Below are 19,882 nucleotides of genomic sequence, written 5' to 3'. Positions count from 1 at the left end.
ATATTAGATAAAATAGGCACTACTTAATGAAAAAATCACTGATGCTAGATCATGTGTTCTGCATGTTATCAAGCGTGAATTTATAGTGGCTTGTGGTTTAACCCCAGCCAGGCACCAAGTCCCATGCAGCACTTGCTTCCTTCCCCACCAGCAGGATCAGGGCTAAGAGTTGAAAGGGTAAAAGCTGGAAAACTTGAGGGATGAGATGAAGACTGTTCAATAGGGAAAGTGAAAGCCATATGTAGAAGAAAATCAGCTATCTCAGGATAGCAGTGTAATGGGTGCTGAGGAAGATAAGTGCTGTCACTCCAAATGTCATCCCCCCCAACTCCTTTTTGCCCTTGCTTTGTATACTGAGTGTGATGTCACCTTGTCTGGAATGTCCCTTTGCTCAGCTGGGTCACCTGTCCTGGCTGTGTCTCCTCCCAGCCTCCCAGGCACCCCCAGTCCCCTCCCAGACCACCACGGCAGCAGGAGAAGCAGAAAAGGCCTTGGCTCTGTGTGAGCTCTGCTCAGCAATAACAAAAACATCTCTGTATTGTCAACCCTGTATTCAGCACAAATCTGAAACACAGCCCCATGCCAGCCACTGGGAAGAAAATTGTCTTTACTCCAGCCAAAACCAGCACAAGTCTACTAAGTGGATTATAGGCATCTTGACTCATACACTGACATTGCTTAATGTAATGCAATAGCAGTGATGATTCCTTGTCATTTTTCTATCAGCCTCCCTTACTATCTTTCTCCCTTCAGGTGGTGTAAAATCAAACAAAAAAGTAAGTTAGGAAATCTCAAATATTTAACTTCCTCCTTACTGCAAATTCATTACCCATAGATACCTGTTTTCTATCTTCTATATTCTACCAAACAGAAAAAAACCCCCAAAAGCCTTGAAAAAAAGCACCTTCTTCTGGAACTAGAATAAAAAGAATTAAATTAGAAGAAAATGAAGTTCAGTTGCTGTTGGTGAAATGTATTTGTTTATGTACAGTTATTTCAAATTTTTGATCTTATAGTAGGAAAAGATCTGCTGTAAAACTACTTCAAAATTTTCTGTGCTGCTGAGAAAACAAGAGCCATATCTACTTTTCTTTTATCATCCTGTATATTGCGGCACTATTTTTTCCATCTGTGTTGTTTAAATTTATTTTCAGATTTTTATTATACATGTGAGCCACAGCAATGTCTTGCATCTCTAGTACCTGTTTGAGATGGAAGGATAGCCTTTATTCAAGGTATTTAACGTTTATGCCTAAGAGATACTGTAGGTAAATATGGATAGTAATAGCTATCCTTAGCAAAACTACAACCCACTTATGGCAGAAATTTTATACTTCACGTCAAATAGAAGGTAAAAGAAAACTTTAAAATTACTTTGTGGATATTCATGGAGTTCTTACATTTAGTGGATAGAAACAGAAAATAAATTTTGCTTGATTGACACAGACCCATGTGTGACTGAAGTCCGCGTGTCTCAGGCTATAGAAAGAGGAGAAAGGTACAAAGGAGACTCCTCCTTGCAAAGGAGTCTGAAAACAAAGTACTCTGTAGTCGAAGTGAAAAATAGAAACCTTGTAGAGGATCTAAAGACACAAGTGAGTTCCCACAGTCCCTGACTAGATAACCAATCTTTGCAGCAGTGTTACAAATTCATGAGTAGAGTGGGATGCATATGCCTTGTTATAGTTGTGTCTGAATGGCAGATTTAGCAGTATGGAAAATCAAGAAGATCACACAGAAAATACCCTATGCAGAAAGAACCTATACATTAGAGAGAATTCCTGAGTACCAGAAAGGAAGGAGGAGAATGATCGCATTCTTCATGAATATGTGGAAAGGGAGGATAATAAGATCTGGTTTAGACATGCAGTTTTTTACAGGGAAGTTATACGTGTATTTGGAGAAGCCAGTGAGAGAGAGGAGACAGAAGGAGGCAGGACTAAACTCTTAGTAGAGAAGAATTTGTTTCTGTGTATAAGATGGGTGAACATTGATAGGAATTTCAGCAGAAATGTGGAGGGTGCTTAGCAGTAATTTGAATCAGAAAGAAATGGTAAAAGTGATTTGATTTATGTTGTGGTATCTGTACAACAAATACTTGTCTGAAGGGTGTTTGTGTTGCAAAGGTTGCAGTGTCTCCAGAGGTGAAACACAGGAAGGCAAGCAGGGATGCAGGAAGGCAGTGCCATGAGGCACTTCACTTGCCCTGTAATACTGCAGGGTAATTGTTAGTCATGTATTTCTGAGAGTAGCTATTAGAACAATTGCTGTAAATGCAGTAGTACACTGGAGCTTTTCTAGCTCATCTTGGTGATGAAACAGAAGAAGTGGGAAACCAATGAAGTAGCATAGAGAGAAAATGCAGCTATAGTGAGAAATGGTGTGGTGCTGGTTTTTTTGGTGGTGTTTTTTTTTTTTTTTTTTTTTTTTTTTTTTGAAAGCAGTATTGTTGACAGACTTTATGGAGAAAATGTCGTGAAAGGCCAAGTAAGTAAGCATTGACAATAAGGTGAGAGGCAGAAAAGGGTTGGATCAAATCAGAATTTTTCCTCATAATGAATATAGGTTAAAAACATGGAATTAAAAGGACTGTAAAGTTTTAAAAACATTCTTTGGTTGGGAGCTTTATTAATGTTGGATGGTGATTGATATTTGTTATTTGGTCCATTTATAACTGATTTTGAAAGTAAAACAGAGGGGGAAGGTGAGCAGAAATGTATCAGCATTTGAGAGTTAGAGGAGTATCATGCTGCATTGTTTTGTTCTTTTTTTTTGCTCTGCTGTCTTGTTTGACACTAAAGGTGAACCCTCCAGAATGAGTTGCCTCCATTTATAAGTTCAACCAGTCCTTCCCTTTCCAATCCAATTGGTTCAACCAATTCCACCAATAAGAAAAAATATGAATACATACAAATGAAAAAGTTACTAACAAGCAGAGCAGCAACAGTGAAGAAATAACATCAAAGAACTACCAGATACAAAATTGCTAAATCTTACAGACTCCTCCTAAACAGAGACACAAAATACCATTTATTGATGACAACTACCAGTACGAAATGTGGGTGTTTCCCCTCAAATTAAACCCCTGTTTATTAGTTTTTAACATTTAGTTTAAGTATTGCATAAACATATAATGTGATATGATGTCAGCTCAATCTCTGCAGCACTCATTATTTTTGGGATTAGGCACCTCTTCTTAGAAGGCAGTGTCTGTTTAATTTGAACTATATTTTAAGTACTGGTCCAGTTAACAAACAAAAAGAAATTCTGTCTGTTTAATTGTGGAGAATGTTTAATCTCTGAAGCACATTATAATGTCTAAAACTGTCAGCATAGTCCATTTTTGGGGCTTTTAAAGTTTTATTTATACTAAGGTAATTCTTGGTACAGTTTTGATTCAGAAAGAAGTGATTTTATATATAAAACTGACCTATCTCAAACTGCGAGGTTTTTTCTGTCAGTTCTATGGCCCTACAGGGGCCACACAAATTATGATATGTATGCAGTATTCACTAATATTCATTCTCTCTTTTTCACCTACCTCCCCCTCATACCCTCAAGCTGTGAAAAGTATAGCAACCGCTGTGCATAATTTTAGTTACAATTCACAAGTAGCAATAACATTTTACCCCTTTTGACTACCCAGCTCATCTGTAGCCAGCATATCTCTGAATAGCTGTACACGCCTCTTTTTCTCAGGGTTGTTTCCTAAGGCATGTTCCGTAGTTTGCCTTCTGTCATGCTGAAAGACCTTGCAGATGATAAAGGCAATATTTCTGTGAATTTGGAAATTTTTGTGCTCTTAGATGGCAGTTTGCAATTTACTCAGTATTGCTTTGTTTTGAGTCTTTTGAAAAGGCATTCAGATTTATTTTTTAAGAGTTATTGGCAGACTGAAACTTATATGTTACTGTGAAGTTCACACAGTAGGTAAAATCATCACTATTTAATATTTTAAAGTGTTAGTGTTTTAAAATAATGATGTTTTCATCATTCTATTACATATGAAATCATATGTAATAGAAGACCTCATAACTGCTTGTGAAATTGAAACAGTTTATAGGAGGTAACTTCTAGGCAAGAGTGGATAGTCTGCATGAATAAGATGGCAAACTCTTGGACTGATGTTGGGATAATGGGGTTCTGATGCATTTTTAAGTGAACAGGCACAGATGCAGAGATTCTGAGGTGTTTCTGTAAAATACTGAGCTATTTCTGTGCAATGAAGTTCAAGAATACATTGGCTCTGGATTTGGATCTGTAAGTATATATGTCTACCCATTTTATCTAGTTGGACTAAATGAAATTATTTCAATTAGATCATCTAAACCGGGGAGAAAAGAGAAGACTAGAAGGAAAATTGAGCTGACTAAAAAATTTATGACATTCCTAATTAGGAAAACATACAGCATAAGGAAGTTGGCCAAAAGGTATAAAACGTGACAGAGCTGGCTCAAAAGAAAAGATGCTATTGGATGCATCTGAAGATCTGTGTAAATGTGATGAGTGAAAGATTGCTGAAGATGAATGAGGACTGAAACACAGTACTTAATTCTATGTAGAGAAAAAGAACCTGCAGCTTGTAGTGAAATGGATGACAGAATGCAAAATATATTTAACATGGACAACAGAACTATTATTCATTAGAATATTTTTTAAAGTATAATGAAGATGTAACAAATACCATGTCTGCATCTGAAAAACAGCAAAATAGTGGACTAAAAGGAAAGTGATTGGTGGTTTCTTCAGTATAATGAGTGTTTAGATAGTGTAACTAATAGATTCTTCATAGGTGCTAAAGAAAATAAAATGGTGAAAAAAATTGTTAGAAGACAGCTTGCCTGATGGATGTATAGGATATGATGTTGGATTAGTCTGGTGGATACTACCCTGTATCATATACAGGACTTCCATAGTTTGCCTTCAGAAAAAAAGGTGGATCTCCTATGCTTGCCTCCTTTTTATTCCAAAGGTGTAGAAAGCCCTGGATGGGAGAATCCATACAAAGAAGTCCACACTTCTTTGTTCCTTTCCAGTGCTCTCCTTTTGATACTTTCTCTGTAGGACAGTACTATGAACCTGCTATTTGTGATGCAGATTACAAGAGGAATTAAAGTTAGACTTTAGCATGTCTGTCTGAACTGTTGACTGCTAAGTTCTGTAAGACTCATGCCTTTATGAGGGAAGGGAGGGAAGTTTTCATAGAGGAGATGCAATGTCAAAGAAAACAACTGTGAAACAGTTTTTTGATGGTAGTTGGTTAGTTGAGTTTTTTCCCTTTGTCAAGAGAAAATAGGCAAATAACAAAGCAGTTTGAGATAATCTTTGTATAAGTGAAAGAAAAACATAAAAACTTGCAGTAGTTTTAGTGGGGACTAAGAATGCAGTTGTAAATATTAATGAACATGGAAGGCTAGGATTTGATGGCAGATACCTATAAATTGTTTATATTTTTCCTTTTACATCAAGCTTTAGACAAGTCTTATATTGTGTGCACAGCCTCTTTAGGATCTTCTGGTGATTCAGAATTCTTTTTGTTGATCATCTCATTGGTGGAAAACATTTGAAAATTACACTTAATGTATATAATAACAGAAAAAGGATAATGTTTGCTTGATTATGCATTAATTAGCATGGCATCACTCCAGATGAAGCTTTTGAGGCTGTCATAAATAGTGATACTGGAGATCACTGAGCAACATGATTATTCTGACAGTTTTGCTAATGGTTCAAAGATCTGGAACACAAGGATTTCTGGAAACCTGCATACAGATTTCTATTATACTGAGAAATTTTTTGGGGGAGGCTGGATATTAGCCATTTTTTCTTTTAAAAGGTAAACATTGTGTATATTAGGGATGATGCAGTGTTATTATAGATGCCATTATCTAAGCAATGCTTATAGAATTCTAGAAATGAATCCAGTTTTGCCTGAGGGATAAGCTGACATTTCCATTCACTTTTTAATTTCTCTGGGACTTTACTGGGTTAATATGACCATTTTTCTCTAGGGATCCATGAGCTGATGGAAGTACTGTGATTGTGTTTCCTTCTCTCTCAATGGTAACAACTGTAATATTTCTTTTTTCTCTTCTTGCTGGTGTCCAGATGCTTTTCCACAGGCTTTTTCTGAGAGACTTTAGGTACAAGGTTATGGCACTGAACAGCTGGCCACTGTTGCAGTATTCTCTCTGTGTCACATCCCTGCTTCCTTGTCAAAGTGCCATAAACTGTGAAGGCCATGTAGAACATACAGGAGTTCATGTTCTCAGGAAGGCTGTATATTTTATGCCTATGGGGAATCAACTGGCTGTCCTCCAAACAATTCAGTTTTAACCACTGCATGTGCCTGCTTTGGAAACTATTTATTGTTTGGTTTATAAGACTTGGTTAAACTTCACAGCAATTTCCAACAAGATATTTTTGAAGTTTTTTTGACTGGAATGATTAGGTTACATAGGGGTTGCCTTGCAACAGAGTACTTTGGATGGGAAAGTAATGGATCTTTTGTTTTTTTATTATTACTCCCTTCACTTTTGCTTGCTTCCAGTATTAGCAATGATTATGCTGTATTTTAAAAATCAGGTTCATAAGGTAGTAGTGCTCCCAATCTTTTTAAGCAGTCTTGCCATTTACAAACTTTTCTAGTAGTCTTAGGAAGAAGATGAGAAAAAGGAAATCTTGGTGAACTTCTATCCATGTGTGTGCAGGAGGTATTATTAAATTAAGACCAAAGCTTTTAAAGTGGGAGGAAAGCAATGCAATCTGCAGGTGATGTACCTTAATAGCATGAAAGTTACAATTTTTGTTTATTTGTTGTACTTCTGATACCTTGCCAAAGTACAAGTTTAGTGTCATCCTAGGTTATATTGGAAGGAAAAAGGGAATCACACTTCTTCAGTGGCTTTGCAGTGCAGAAGATAGCATTGGGGAAATACATAGATCATACTCATTTTTAAAGGATCACAGTTGGGTTTGTACTAATGTGTTTTTTCTTTTGTGTAGCTTTGTGTGGTTTATTAAAACTGTTTTCAGTTCTCATTTATTTCCCTAAGTTTTGAATTACTTTGGTGTTTTCAGTTTTGGTAGGATGCCTAGAGGTTAGCAAACCCGACTGCACACATAAATTGGAAAATTCTGCACTTTCATGAATTCAATGGAAGTTTAATCAGCTTCCTTTGGAAGCACTTCAACACCCTGCACTTTATAAGGCATCATGGCCTAGAACTTGAAAGATATGGATAAAATAGAAGTAATTGTTTTTGAGAAATGGTGAGGTTTTGAAATAATACAAAATAAAAATAAATCGCAAGGAGGCCAGCTATTATGCAATGATTATTACAGTTAGGAAGGATTCTTTTTTCCTGTGCTTTGAAATTATTACAAACTCTTATAAGTAGTACTCTCAATATTTTGAGAAATAGAGCTAGATTGTCTTGTTATGCCTACCTTCCATTCTGGTAGGCTCCACAGATAAAAATAACCAAATAATATTCAAGAATCTGTTATAATGAAAGCTATTATAGTACATTCAGTAATTACCACTCTTGCTACCCACCCAAGCAGAATTTATAGCTAAAACTTGTGACTGGAAACCATGTGGGACAGAACACCTGCACATCACTATATAAAATTACTTGTACGAGAGGAGAGATTTGTGTGTGTCCTTGTTTTGCTGTTAAAGCTAATAAGTGTATGACAACTAAATGTGAAAGTATCAAGATTATTTGATGTGGATGTTGTAACTCAATGAAACCAAATCAGAGTTCTGTCAAAATAACATTTTCAGTAAAGTTGAGGGGTGTTTTTGTCATGCTGAGTAGGAAACACTCTAAGAATAGCAAGTTCATAAGGGTCAGCTTAGTCAGCATAGGAAGCCCAGTAATTTTCCTCTGAGCAGCATGTCCCTCTGACCTACCTGTTTGCCAGAGCATAAGATTTCCCCTAACTAGTGCAAGTCCTTCTCCAGCTACATACCAGCATTCTTTCCTTAGGTATTTTTTGGAGACTAACCTTATTTTGACATAGACTAGGGCTCTTGCATACTTATTGGTTTTTAAATCAGTGAATTATACTCAAATTTAAGAAACCAGTCAGCAAAAGTGTGTAGATCAATTTTGAGGGTTTAGAATTGTAATCAACTCTCTGGTCATTCCAGTTCACATAAAGCAGAATGCAGAGCAGGTAACTGAAGGAGGGAGCAGGGAATGAGGAATGACTCAGCTGAAGAAATGATGTTATGATAAAAGAAGTAGAAATGATACAGTGATAAAACTGTAGTACGTTGAAAGTCTTTTGCAATGGAATTGCAAAATCTGTAGCTCACTTTTAGGTTTCTTTCCTCATTCTGATAGTGAACTGAAAGTTTGGTATATGCAAAAGAAGATACCCATTTGAATTTTCTCTATACTGAAAGACAGTCTTGTGTTTTAGAATGTGTATTTGTACGGAAACATCCAATACAGTGTCATTCTTTTCAGTGATGGTGAAGTCCAGTTCAGTACACCCTTCACCCATCCCACCACAATATTTTTACCAGAGAGAAGAAAGTAAACAGAAAGTCAGTTAGTTCTCAACTACATGAATAGATGAATCATCATTAATAGTGAATTTCTCTCTGTGAATATTTCTTAATTCCTTTCCATATAATAAACAGACTAATTAGTTTGCTTGCAAATTGGTTAAGCAGTATTGTTTTATAGATTTCATGTCAATGCCTACAGAAGAGAGAAACAAATCTTTATCTCAAGCAAAATATTTGAACTGCTATAATATACTTGGTAAGCTACATGTGCCTCCTAAGCTACTACAAGAAACAGTAATTGAATGAGAAACTTCATTTTGTTTTATTGTGTTCAGAATACAGTAAACAGTACAAAACTCCACTGAAGTTTTGATTTTTGTAATTTATGCATCTATTTTCTGTTTTCCATCAACAATTAATGTAAAGTGGGACTTAGAAGAAACAAACCATCTCTATGAACTATTTTGGCACCACAGGAAATTCTTTAGGTTCTATTGCATCTACTTGTTGGGGGTTTATCTCTTCAAAATACTGTAAAATTGAGTGTTTTGAGGGCCTTTCTATTTTTCTTCTGAAAAGAACAAATGGAATTAATTTTTTATGTAAAATAAAAAAGAAATAGATAATTTTTTATGGGTTATTTTTAACCCTTTCAATGTCAGAGTTGAGATAATGAAGGGGAAAATTAGTTATCTCGATCTGGCAGGAACTATATCTGGGCTGGCTCTATTTTAGTGCAGCTCAAATTCTAACATGCGAAAATTGCAGAAATTTACAATTCAAAGTGTGTTTCATCAGGGAGAAATCCATAGATTGTTTTGACACTCGGTTAGAAATTCAGCATGAAGATGGACGTCTCATGAAATTTGCAGCTGCTGATTGAATTTATATTTCCATAAAGGCCATCAACAATAGCAGCCTGCAGGGGAAATGGGGGGGAAATGACAAAACTTGTGAGGCTAGCATTTTTTCCTCAATCCTATAGTAACAAATTGCTTGTAATAAGGTCCTATACTGACCACCATTAAAGAGAAATACAGGGAGCCAGGAAAGATTTTTCAGTTTAACTGATTTGAACTAAAGATATTTGAATTTTGATCTTTAACTATATATGCAGTCATCTGTACAGTATGTAAAATGCAACTATAAATCAGAAGTGTCCTTAAACTGAAAGACTCTTACTGATAATTGCAGAAGATTTATCACACATGTGATTTGATTGCATAATAAATTTCAAGGATAGAAAATGAACAGTATTGAAATATACTAAAATAGATTATCTTTTTAGGGGTGAAAAATCTCATTTTATCTGTGGCATGTTCCCTCTCATTCATACACATAGATAGGAGAGAATGTGTGGGTTTATTTTTCTGAGTAACAAGTCTCATTACGTTCATCATTTACAAAAAAAAAATCCAGTTACAAAAACCAAATTCATGTTATCAAAACAATTAGTAAGAAATGCTGCTGAGACAAATACTATGATAGAATATAACCAATGTTATCTTCTTTGGTTACAATATTTTGTATATGTCTATCAGTTTCTGTTTTTTATGGAATAAAGAGGGCAGGAGAAGGAAAAGGTCAAATATTTCTAAAGTATCTTCTTTTGTAATAGAAGCAGTAAAGCAGTTGAAACAATCATTGTTGTCAATCCATTGACAACTTGGTTTCTGAATATCTGTGCATCTTGGGACTGTGGAGAAGTTCAGTGTTGAGTTGTTTTCTATAATCTTGATGTTAGAGATTAATGCCTGTAGCTGTCAATGCAGCTACACACACCAAGCTGTGTCCAGAAGCCTTTTCCTCATAGTTTGTTGTCTGCATTGGTGCCATTCTTTGCAGTTAAGGAAGATCAACAAGGTCTTCCTTAACTGCAAAGGAGGCACTCAGTTGTTGCAGAATATAAAAAGGGAATTCTCCACGGCTGGACAATGCAGAGTTTAGTATGGTGAGACACAAGTCATGTGTTTTTGATACTTAAGAATTAAAGTGCTTGGGTGACATCTTAATACAAACACATAGGCATAGGGATCACATATCTTAGCTGGTCACACCAAAAAATGAGTTAGAATGCTAATTAGGTTAATTTGGTAACTTTGCAATAATGAAAATCCTCTGTAAGTGTCTTTATTACTAAAGAGTTTGCATTTTAGGGATGAAGCATAATAGTGTAACTGTTTTTAATTTTACTACCAGTCGTAGGTAGTACTACTAGGTATCTTCTAGTCTTTACTGTATAAAGAAATGAAATTTGGTTATAGAGTTTGTAAGTATCACAGTTTGTGTTTTTCGTGGCTGTAAACTCTGCGAGTCAAACATTTGTATTACAGTTATTACAAGCTATACAATTCTAAAGGTCACCATCCATAAGTGGTAATTTTTTCTTTCTCTGACATCAGGGTAAATGCTTTCACAACTTATTAATAGCTCTTAGAATAGTTGCCCCTGGTGCAATATTCTTAAATCAATGAGCGCTCAAATAGGTATTGAAGTACTTAATGATTAGGTACCTCCCTACACTCTGTAAAAGCACATAAACCTCAGTTTTTTCTGTTTAGTCTACAATTTAATTAAGCTGGGACTGTGGAATTAGAACTCTCAACTCTGTGTTGCTTTTTGTGTATGTATTTGCTCATTCTAACTTGAGACTACACAAAGTCTGAGAGTTGAGTAGAAGAATAAAATAAAATAAAATAATGGGTTGACTCAGATGTAAAAAGCTTCAACTTATGGTTAGTCCTTGTTCTCAGCTGTTGCACTTGAAGTTTTTTTTTCTGCTCAGATTAGGTTTGAAAGCAGATCAGGAATTGCTGCAATTCCTGGGTATGGGAAGGCTTTTTTTATTTCTTCACCACCTAGACCACTCTGAGCCCACCAAAATCAGCTAAACTATGTGGTTTTATTCCTCCAGATCAGTGTTGCTGGAAAGTACCTTAACTAATGGGTACGTGCACAAAGGCCAGCTTAGAGAAACAAACTTTTGAAGAGAGCTTTTAAAGTAACCTTACGATGTAAAGCTAGAGGGTAATAAAAAAACCCCAAAACAACAACCTGTTGAATGGTAAATGATTTTACGTTGCTATTAATCAACTAAAATATTGCTTACTAGTATGTGCTGTTTAACATTGTTTTAAAAAGTTTTAAAACCTTTGAAATACTTGTTTGATTTAGAACTCTAAGCAAATAAACTAAACATTCTTTATTTCTATGTAAATTAAAAATGCCATTTTGTAGAAAAAAGAATAACGTTTAAGGCTCTTTAAATATTTGTATGATATGCATATGCATGAAGTGGGTAATACATCTCAAGGACATTAGCTAACTTTTCTTCAGAAGTTTCACTATTGTGTTGACTGTGGCTGAAACAGGTGTGTTCTTCCCTAACCTCCACAATGAAAAGCAAACACAGTAAAATAGAAGTACCAGTATTCTTTAATCCTTCAATGCACTACAGTATTAGCTGTAATTGTGTTCAGACCTTGTATAAGTCTGAATTTTCTTTGCAAATCTCACACCTGTAGTCCTTTTGTAAAATTCGTTAAAATATACTAACCCCCAAAAGTAGCATTAGTACCCCGAGAATGTATGTGAAGCTAGTTGTAATAATCTGTTTATTCTGGAAAAAGAAGAAAAGTATTCTGGAAAAGTATTTCTTGCGTGGTAAATGAGTTTTTACAAAAGATTCATTGAAAATTCATTTCCAGTGGAAATGTAATGAATCATCCAAACCAGTCTGTAACACTGCTGTGTTGGGTCATATTGCAGAATGGATGTTCTTCACAGCTGTGAGTTCCTTTTATTTACAATTCATACTCTTGCTGTCATTTACCCGTTTCTCTTCCCTGTATCACTGCCTTTTTATCTCCCTGCCTTATGTTTTTATTTATATGAGTACAAGTTATTGTGCACTTCCTATCTACCTGCTAAATTCCCTTTATACATGCTAAGTTCCCATTTTAAGCCATTTTCCATACATTTATGGAATAAATTAAGCACCTCATTCTTGAATTTATCCACATTTTGACAGTAATTGGTAGAAAAGCATTTCTTGAATCTGATGGACCAAAAGAAACCAAAAGAATAGTTGGAAGAAAGCTTCTCTGTGACAGCCCACTGAGCTTCAATCAGCTTTGCAAGGAACTGTCATTTGTATTAGTATCATTTACACTTGTGTTCCCAAAAGAATGTAATGTTGTGTAATTCTAGTAGGCTTATTGTAGTCTCATTTACAAAACACTGCTTCTTTTTAAAGACATGGGCTTCACAGATGAGGAGGACAAGGCCTTCCAGTGAGCAGGGAGTGGGAACTGGTGGTGCTGCATCCTGCACCCAGATTAAGAGAGCCCAGGGGCTACAATGGCAGTGGATATTTAGCAGAACGATTTTTCTGTCCCATGAAAGAAATTGTTTCTCGAACAAATATTACTTAATTTAAATGCCACAGCCCAAGATACAGTAGGTTTTCAAAACACAAGATTTGTATGAATATCCATGAGCTCCATGGGCACTGATCCCAGAGAAAGTTACTGACTTTGTCAGCTGGCAATCCTTTTGGGAAGTGAAAAGGGACTTTGTTTTTTGATTTTTGTAGTGTATGTCAGCCTTTTTCTTTGACAGTACATGCTCCCAAAAATTGAAGCAATTTCCCTGGCTTCAAATTTTCAGAAGTCTGAGGAAATGTGTCTTACTTTGGGAATAAATTAGTACTTGCAGGCAACTCTGGAAAGCCAAATGTATTGCTATCAAAATGTAAATATAAGTAGCAAAAATGAAACAGAGTTCTTGACTGTGAGTGCCTGGTGTTTACAATTTGTATGGACTTGCTGAGTTAGCGCCTAACAAGTGTAATATTGCTTGATCTTGCATTGCTGTAAAACTGGAAATCATTGATCTGGTTAATTTCAGGTTAATGGAAATCAGAACTATCAAACATCTGTGGCCCTGCTGGCTCTTAAAAGTTAAAATGTATTTCTGTTATGGTTTTATAAAGCATAAAGCATATTAGATGATTCCAAGTGTGTTATTTATTGGGGAAAATGTAACTACATCTGTAAGTGATAGATGTTAGGTTCAAATACTTAATGTTTTTTGTATTTCAGGATATTGTATTTATTGTATGAATGAATATAATGAACTGTTGGAAGTTATTAATTTGTCACTAAGCAAAAGTTAATTAAGCTCATAGCAGTCTAAATTTGGAAAAAAACCCCATAATTCTTTGGGGAAAAAATATTATTTTAAAATATTTATATCTTTGCTAAAGTAAAGATAATTATTGCAGAAACACTGGAAATATGATCACGAGGTAACATAAACACAGTCATCAGTGAACAGACTCTCTCAGCTAAAAATCTATACAAAGAAAAGATAGTGGCTTTCACAAACTAATACTCACCTTTAAATGGGTTGTCTTTTATAACAAACTTTTCCATTCTTCAGTGGAGATGAAAACTCTTGATCCTGTTCTTATAGTGATGGGCTGCTCCTGCAGCCTATAGATATGAAAATTCTGCACCCTAAAGATGCTTTTGTTACTTTTAGAGAAGTAGTTCTTCCTTTGCTTGGTATTAAGAACTGCTCATAGTTCAGGTGCTTTGGTAATTGAAGTACTACTTCGTATTTAGCAAAAACTACAGTTTATTTGGTGGTTACCAAACAGAAAATAAATGGGTGACCTGTTACTTGAGTGTTGTAAGATATTGCTGAAAAAAATTTAGAAATCTTTGTTTTGAGTAAGTGAAGTTTATGTTGGGTTGGTGACAAGGAAATAATAGGCTGTTAGTGAATTAAGTACAATTTAGTCTCTTCAAATTACAGAGCACTTCAGTAAAAAGGTATGTTTTAGAAATGCATGTTTCATCATGAAGTTTAGAGTGCTGCTGTGCAAAATCATTTGCCTGAAATTCACAAAGGCTGCAAGTTCAGTCTGTGCATTAAAAAAAAAAAAAACAACATCTTAGTGGAGTGTTTCTTCCATGGACTCTTAGCATGCAGATGTTGCAAATCAGCAAGCCAAAAGAGTCCTGGTCCTGAGTTCTCATGAACATCTGATGTTCATTCATTTTGAATGGGAATTGTTACTTTCACATAGTAGTGTGTGAGAAGGAGATCCTATTTTGATTTGCAGACTGCAAAACATGCCAATATTTTATACCTGGCAGGGGCTCTTGTTCAGGTAGCTCAGTTCAAGTACCAGAAACATCCAGTTCCCTGTTCCTGGTCCCATTTCTGCTCTCACTCATTATGTGTGCCATAGTTTGTTTAGCTGTACACATTGTACAAACTTGTTTGAGGGTTAACAGGAAATAATTTTCAAATAATGCTTTTGTAAACAGTGAAAATCAAGCTAGGGCTCCTGAAGGTCTTTAGAGTGTATACATTTTTTCCCCCAAAATTGGTGTCAGAATAGTAATAACCTGTTCATAGAACACCACAATTTTGAGATTCGTTAATTTCATTTGAAAGGTTCTTCAATGGCTTTTTCTAAATGTAAATACATATATATAATATTTAATGACTGTCGTGGATTAACTAGGATATTTTGCCCATAGAAAGACACTTCCTTAGAAGTTACTGAAAAATTAAAATATTAATTTTAAAACATCTTTGCTTATCTACTGTTAACCGTGGGAATTTTTGTGAAAATATAATCTGGTTTCTGGTCTCCTTAATGTATAGATAAGGCTGTAGAAATTTAGAAACTGCTTCATTATACATTGGCTACCCCTTAATGTTTCACTGAGTATTTCCTTTGCTGGATTTGACTATCCTCTTCTTATGCCAGCAGGCCACAAACTTCTGCTAAACACTTTTGTTTTAGGACTTTTATACAAATTCATTTCAGTCATGAAGCATTAGTTTTTCAATAGACTGGGACTGAAAGGTTTTGAGAAAATATGCAAAGTGAGAAAATATATAAATGTAATATATGTAAATACTGTATCATATGCTGAAAGATCTGTCAATTATGTAGTCTTGGCCCTTTTGCAGACTTGAAAACTCCTGCAAATCTTGGCTACTTTGGCGTTCAATGTAAAATGATGTTGTATCTGATATTCTGTGTTACTGTTCTGTACATCTGCTAAATTCTTTCTGAAGTGACCTGCTATTTTTTTAAGATGCAATTGGATATATTGTGTTACATATATAATCCCAACTTGATCCATTTATGGTTCTTCAGTGTTTCTAACATCCAGTGGTCACATGAAAATGAGGTTAATTTTAAAGTTAAAACTGTTTTGATGGTGCTATTTTTAATTGTTTTTTATGTATGCTCTTGCAAGTGAAGTTTCTTACATTGGTGTAGCAAAGACCCAAGTATTTGTTTGAACATACGGGGATGAATTAATAGGAAGCAGAACATTCAATAAAGGCAATCTTTAGTATGAAAAACACTTTCCTAAAATTAAAATGTTTTAATTACATCTGAAGAGACCTCAGTGTGATCTTCCCTACAAAAGCCTATGTAAATTGTCAGTGGTGGTCTGCCAAAAGAAACCTAGGGAATAAGGCAAATCAGACAGTTGAAGTTAATTAGTGTCATGCATGTATCACAAATATAGAGAGGCTTAAAAGCCACCAGCAGTACTCAAAATAACATGTTTGGGAAATAATTTCTGAGTTTGGCTCTACAGTGTGATTTGTGGGATCTGGAGGATGAGTTTTTATGTGAGTTTTGTGAAAGCTTGCAGCAGAATAAGAAGTGGAATATTTTGTTTAATAATATCAGTCACAAGTTGTGGTATCTTCACTACTCTTTCTAATGGTGCTTTATTCAGATGGTGTAATACTGAAATTAAGAACAGTTTTTTAAAAGATGCTGTTCTTACAGTAAAGTGTAGTAACTTTACAAGATGGGAGAAGAGTGGTTTTTTGTGAGACTTGTATAGGATCAGCCCTAATTAGATACCTCTTCAGCTTTTCTGGAAATCTTCTGCATGGGAAGAAAGTAATTCTGTAGTTTTTGGTTTTGTTTTTTTTTTGTTGATGAAGAACAGTTCATCACTGTTCTAGATGAACAGTGTAAGAAAAAAAAATCATCCATGGTGTTGTTGAAAAAAAATTGTGTTACAGCTAGGTATGAACTATAATTTCATCAACTTATAGGAATTGTATACTTATAAAACAAATACGTATAAATCACATAACTTCCAACATTGATTAAAAATATCTAATTTTGAAGATGAATGCATTCTACACAATATTCTTTGCCTGATTGCATATCTTGAAAAAATAAAAATGTTGCATTGCTTAAAAATAAAATATAAAGCAAAAGAAAAATCTTTAAAAAGGAATTTCACATTATATACAAGTTCTTATTTTATTTTATTAAATACTTAATAATGAATAATAGTGTGAAATTTAGCAACTAATGGTTCCAAGTCCCAACTGGTATCAGTTTTAAAATAACTTCAGTTGAAATACTTGTTGAAAGCATACTGAAGGAATGAACTGCATTAATCACTTCATTATGAAATAAAATATTTTGTGCAGATATACTAAATGTTTCCTCAAAATGTCAAATTTCTGCTTATCAGCACCCCAGGAAGAGAAGAAGCTGGTAGAAAGAGCCTAGGGAATATTGTTGGGTTTTTCCCCTATGAGGGATGGGAACCTTATATATATTTCCAGTACCTGCTGCTTTAAAAAGCAATTTAAAATACTCTTTCTCCATAAAGTAGCATAAAATCTGACAGTCAATCTGCTGTGTTCCACCTTACAGTTCAAAGTTTTTAATTCTTCCTTGGCAGTAATACAATCAGAATGTGGGATGTAGACTCAAGTTCCCCACACTGTCTCCCCTTTCAATATACTGAGTGTTCCCTGTCAGATTCCTACCTTCTGGTTTTTGTTTTTTAACAAAGAAAATATTTAGTTTATAGGTAGTTGTGAAAAGTCTCACAAGCACAAGGCAGATGACAGTGGTTGGAGATGATGTGACCTGATAACTTTGCAAACCTAACCCAGTGAACTTTGAGTCCTGTTTTTCCATAATCAATAATACAAGTAACTTCAAAATAGAACATGGAAGCTTTTCTTGAAGTTACTGAAATATAATATTTCAAACTGACGTCTAGATGGTAATAATTTTCTCAGTATTTTAATCTTTCATTTTCATCCTGTATGTCATTGCACTCACGTGAATAAATACATTCTTTCAAGATGATAAGGTGATCAGCAATTATAAATTGATATAGAAATATAGAATATAAAATACCTATTGTATAAAAAGACATAAGTATAATAAAATATTTATATAATATATTTTTATATAGCTATATAAGATTATATAGAAAATACATAATATAAATATATGTATTTTTCATTCTTTTTTTTCTGCTTTAGGGCAGATTATACCGGAAAGAAGATTTGTAGAAGCAGTAAATCGTGAAGCATATCAGTATCAAATTGGTGACTTTCCAGCAGAATGGGAAGGTAAATATTTTAGTTTTATTTCAAGAAAATTTTGGCATTGAATGTAGGCTCTGTATTTTTAATATAGAAAGCCTGACTATATGAACAAGTAACTTGTTATCTTTCATTTTTGGTAAGGCAGGCTTTTATTTAACTGCATAACAATATGAATTCTTGAAGTAGCCTCTTTAAAAATAGGATAAATTTTGTTTGAGAAGTCAGTACTTAGTATTTAATGAAAGTAAAGCCTATGTGGAGATGACTTACTCCTATTAAATGTGAAAATATTTATGCCTGTGGAGGATCTGATTGAATAACCAGCATGAAGTGCATTAAATAAAACAAAACTTCCTTATTATTCCTTCACTGCGGTGTTAATATGTAGGTCAGTTGATGTGCATATTGGTGTCACCAGTGATGGGGCTGCTTTTTTTACAGTGTATTAGGTTTCCTATATTCTCCCTTGCGCAATCTAGTAGAGAGTTGGAGAACATGTTAATAAGTAACCGTCTTGATTAAATTCTTGTCTGAAAATTTGTGATGTAATAAACATTTCAGGGAAGTTAGCGCATTTCCTTAGGATTAGCTGATCAGCTCTTAGAGAAAAACAAGAGGAGTATATGTTGGTCTTTGAAGTTGTTAGGTGCTTGAGCCAAGTGTGGGGTTAAATGTGACTTAAAATCCAGGATTCTGCAGCATAAGTAAGGAATCCCTGAAATAGTATGAGCAAGGAATCCCTGAAATCCTATGTAGAGGCTACCCATTACTCAACATGCTTTTGGGAGAGTAAAATACCTAGACATCTCTCAGAAATTGTTAGGTTTAAAGCAAACAGATTTTAAGCAGTGTGTAATTTAGCTCTGGAATTCCTTGTCATGAACTATTCTACTTGTTGGAAGTCTGAGTGAGTTAGTAAGAGGTTAAAAGTATTGGTGGAAGAAAAATTGTTCTTATATAATATATACAGATATTACTGATAAACAGTCTACAACATGTTTGGAGGAAATGTCTTATTATACTTGTTTACCTAATTTTCTTCCTTTATGCTTAATGCTCTTCTCTGAGGGAGATGATACTGAGCAAAAAGAAAACTTCAGGCCCATTTTTTCCCTTAATGGAGTCAGTGGAGAAATAGAAAACATTCTTACCTTTTTTTTTATCATTGTCATTACACTAATTCCTAGGATTTTTGCTGTGATCAACTGAGGCTAGTATTAAGAGCAGAAAGCTTCTGAAAGTGTTTCAACACTATTGGCAGTGTTTGCCAGCTATGGTGAAACCACGGTATCAACAGTTTCTGTCTTCGACTGCTGCAGTACCCACAGGGGTTTGGCAAGTCTTGCTCTAGCTGTTTCTGCTTCTTTGTCAGTCCAAGAGAGCCATCTGCTGAAGGAGAGCAGCAACCTGATAGGCCTGTCCTAACTAAATCATCTGGTGCTTGAATGGATGGATGCTATTCATCCAGCTTTCTGAAGGTCTTCTTCCTTGTCTAAAAGTTCTCTATCAGAGCTCATCTTAGTTCTCTGTGACTGTCATGCAAACACTGCACCACAGACACCAAGAAGCATATATGAAGCATATATGAAGCTTCAGGTAACTCTGCTCTCCTGTGAAGGAATTCTCATCCAGGACAGTTTGGTAGTCTCTGTCTGCACTTGTCTGGAATTAACAGGAACACAACGTGGACAGTCAGACTGTCTCAGATGGGTGTGGGCTAATAATCCTTTTCTTAATGGGGTTAGACTGCAGTGTTCAACCAAATTGCTATACAAACCCATTGCTTCATGCTATTGGGATCTGTGTAGCACTAAAAATCCTCTGCTATATCTCTCTTCAGAAATTTAGCACAAATCCGTGGGATTTGACAGTGTGGTGCCTTGGAAGTTGCAGATTTTTGGGATGTTGTGTGTGACAAGACCTTAAATTCAAATACCATGTACC

At 35.0% G+C, this 19,882-nt stretch overlaps 1 protein-coding gene across 1 annotated transcript in view; it reads left to right on the top strand.

The window, feature by feature from the left end:
• Positions 1–19,882, top strand: part of NDUFAF2 (NADH:ubiquinone oxidoreductase complex assembly factor 2) — a 58,653-nt gene that overhangs the window by 16,583 nt on the left and 22,188 nt on the right. The window contains exon 2 of the mRNA XM_059492261.1: positions 17,873–17,962. Coding sequence (XP_059348244.1) covers positions 17,873–17,962 — 90 coding nt within the window. The remainder of the gene's footprint in view (positions 1–17,872; positions 17,963–19,882) is intronic.

This window comes from Ammospiza nelsoni, chromosome Z (genome assembly GCF_027579445.1).
Source record: "Ammospiza nelsoni isolate bAmmNel1 chromosome Z, bAmmNel1.pri, whole genome shotgun sequence".
Taxonomy (NCBI): domain Eukaryota; kingdom Metazoa; phylum Chordata; class Aves; order Passeriformes; family Passerellidae; genus Ammospiza; species Ammospiza nelsoni.
Note: the sequence above shows the minus strand (reverse complement) of the source record. Positions and strands in the feature narration are given on the sequence as shown.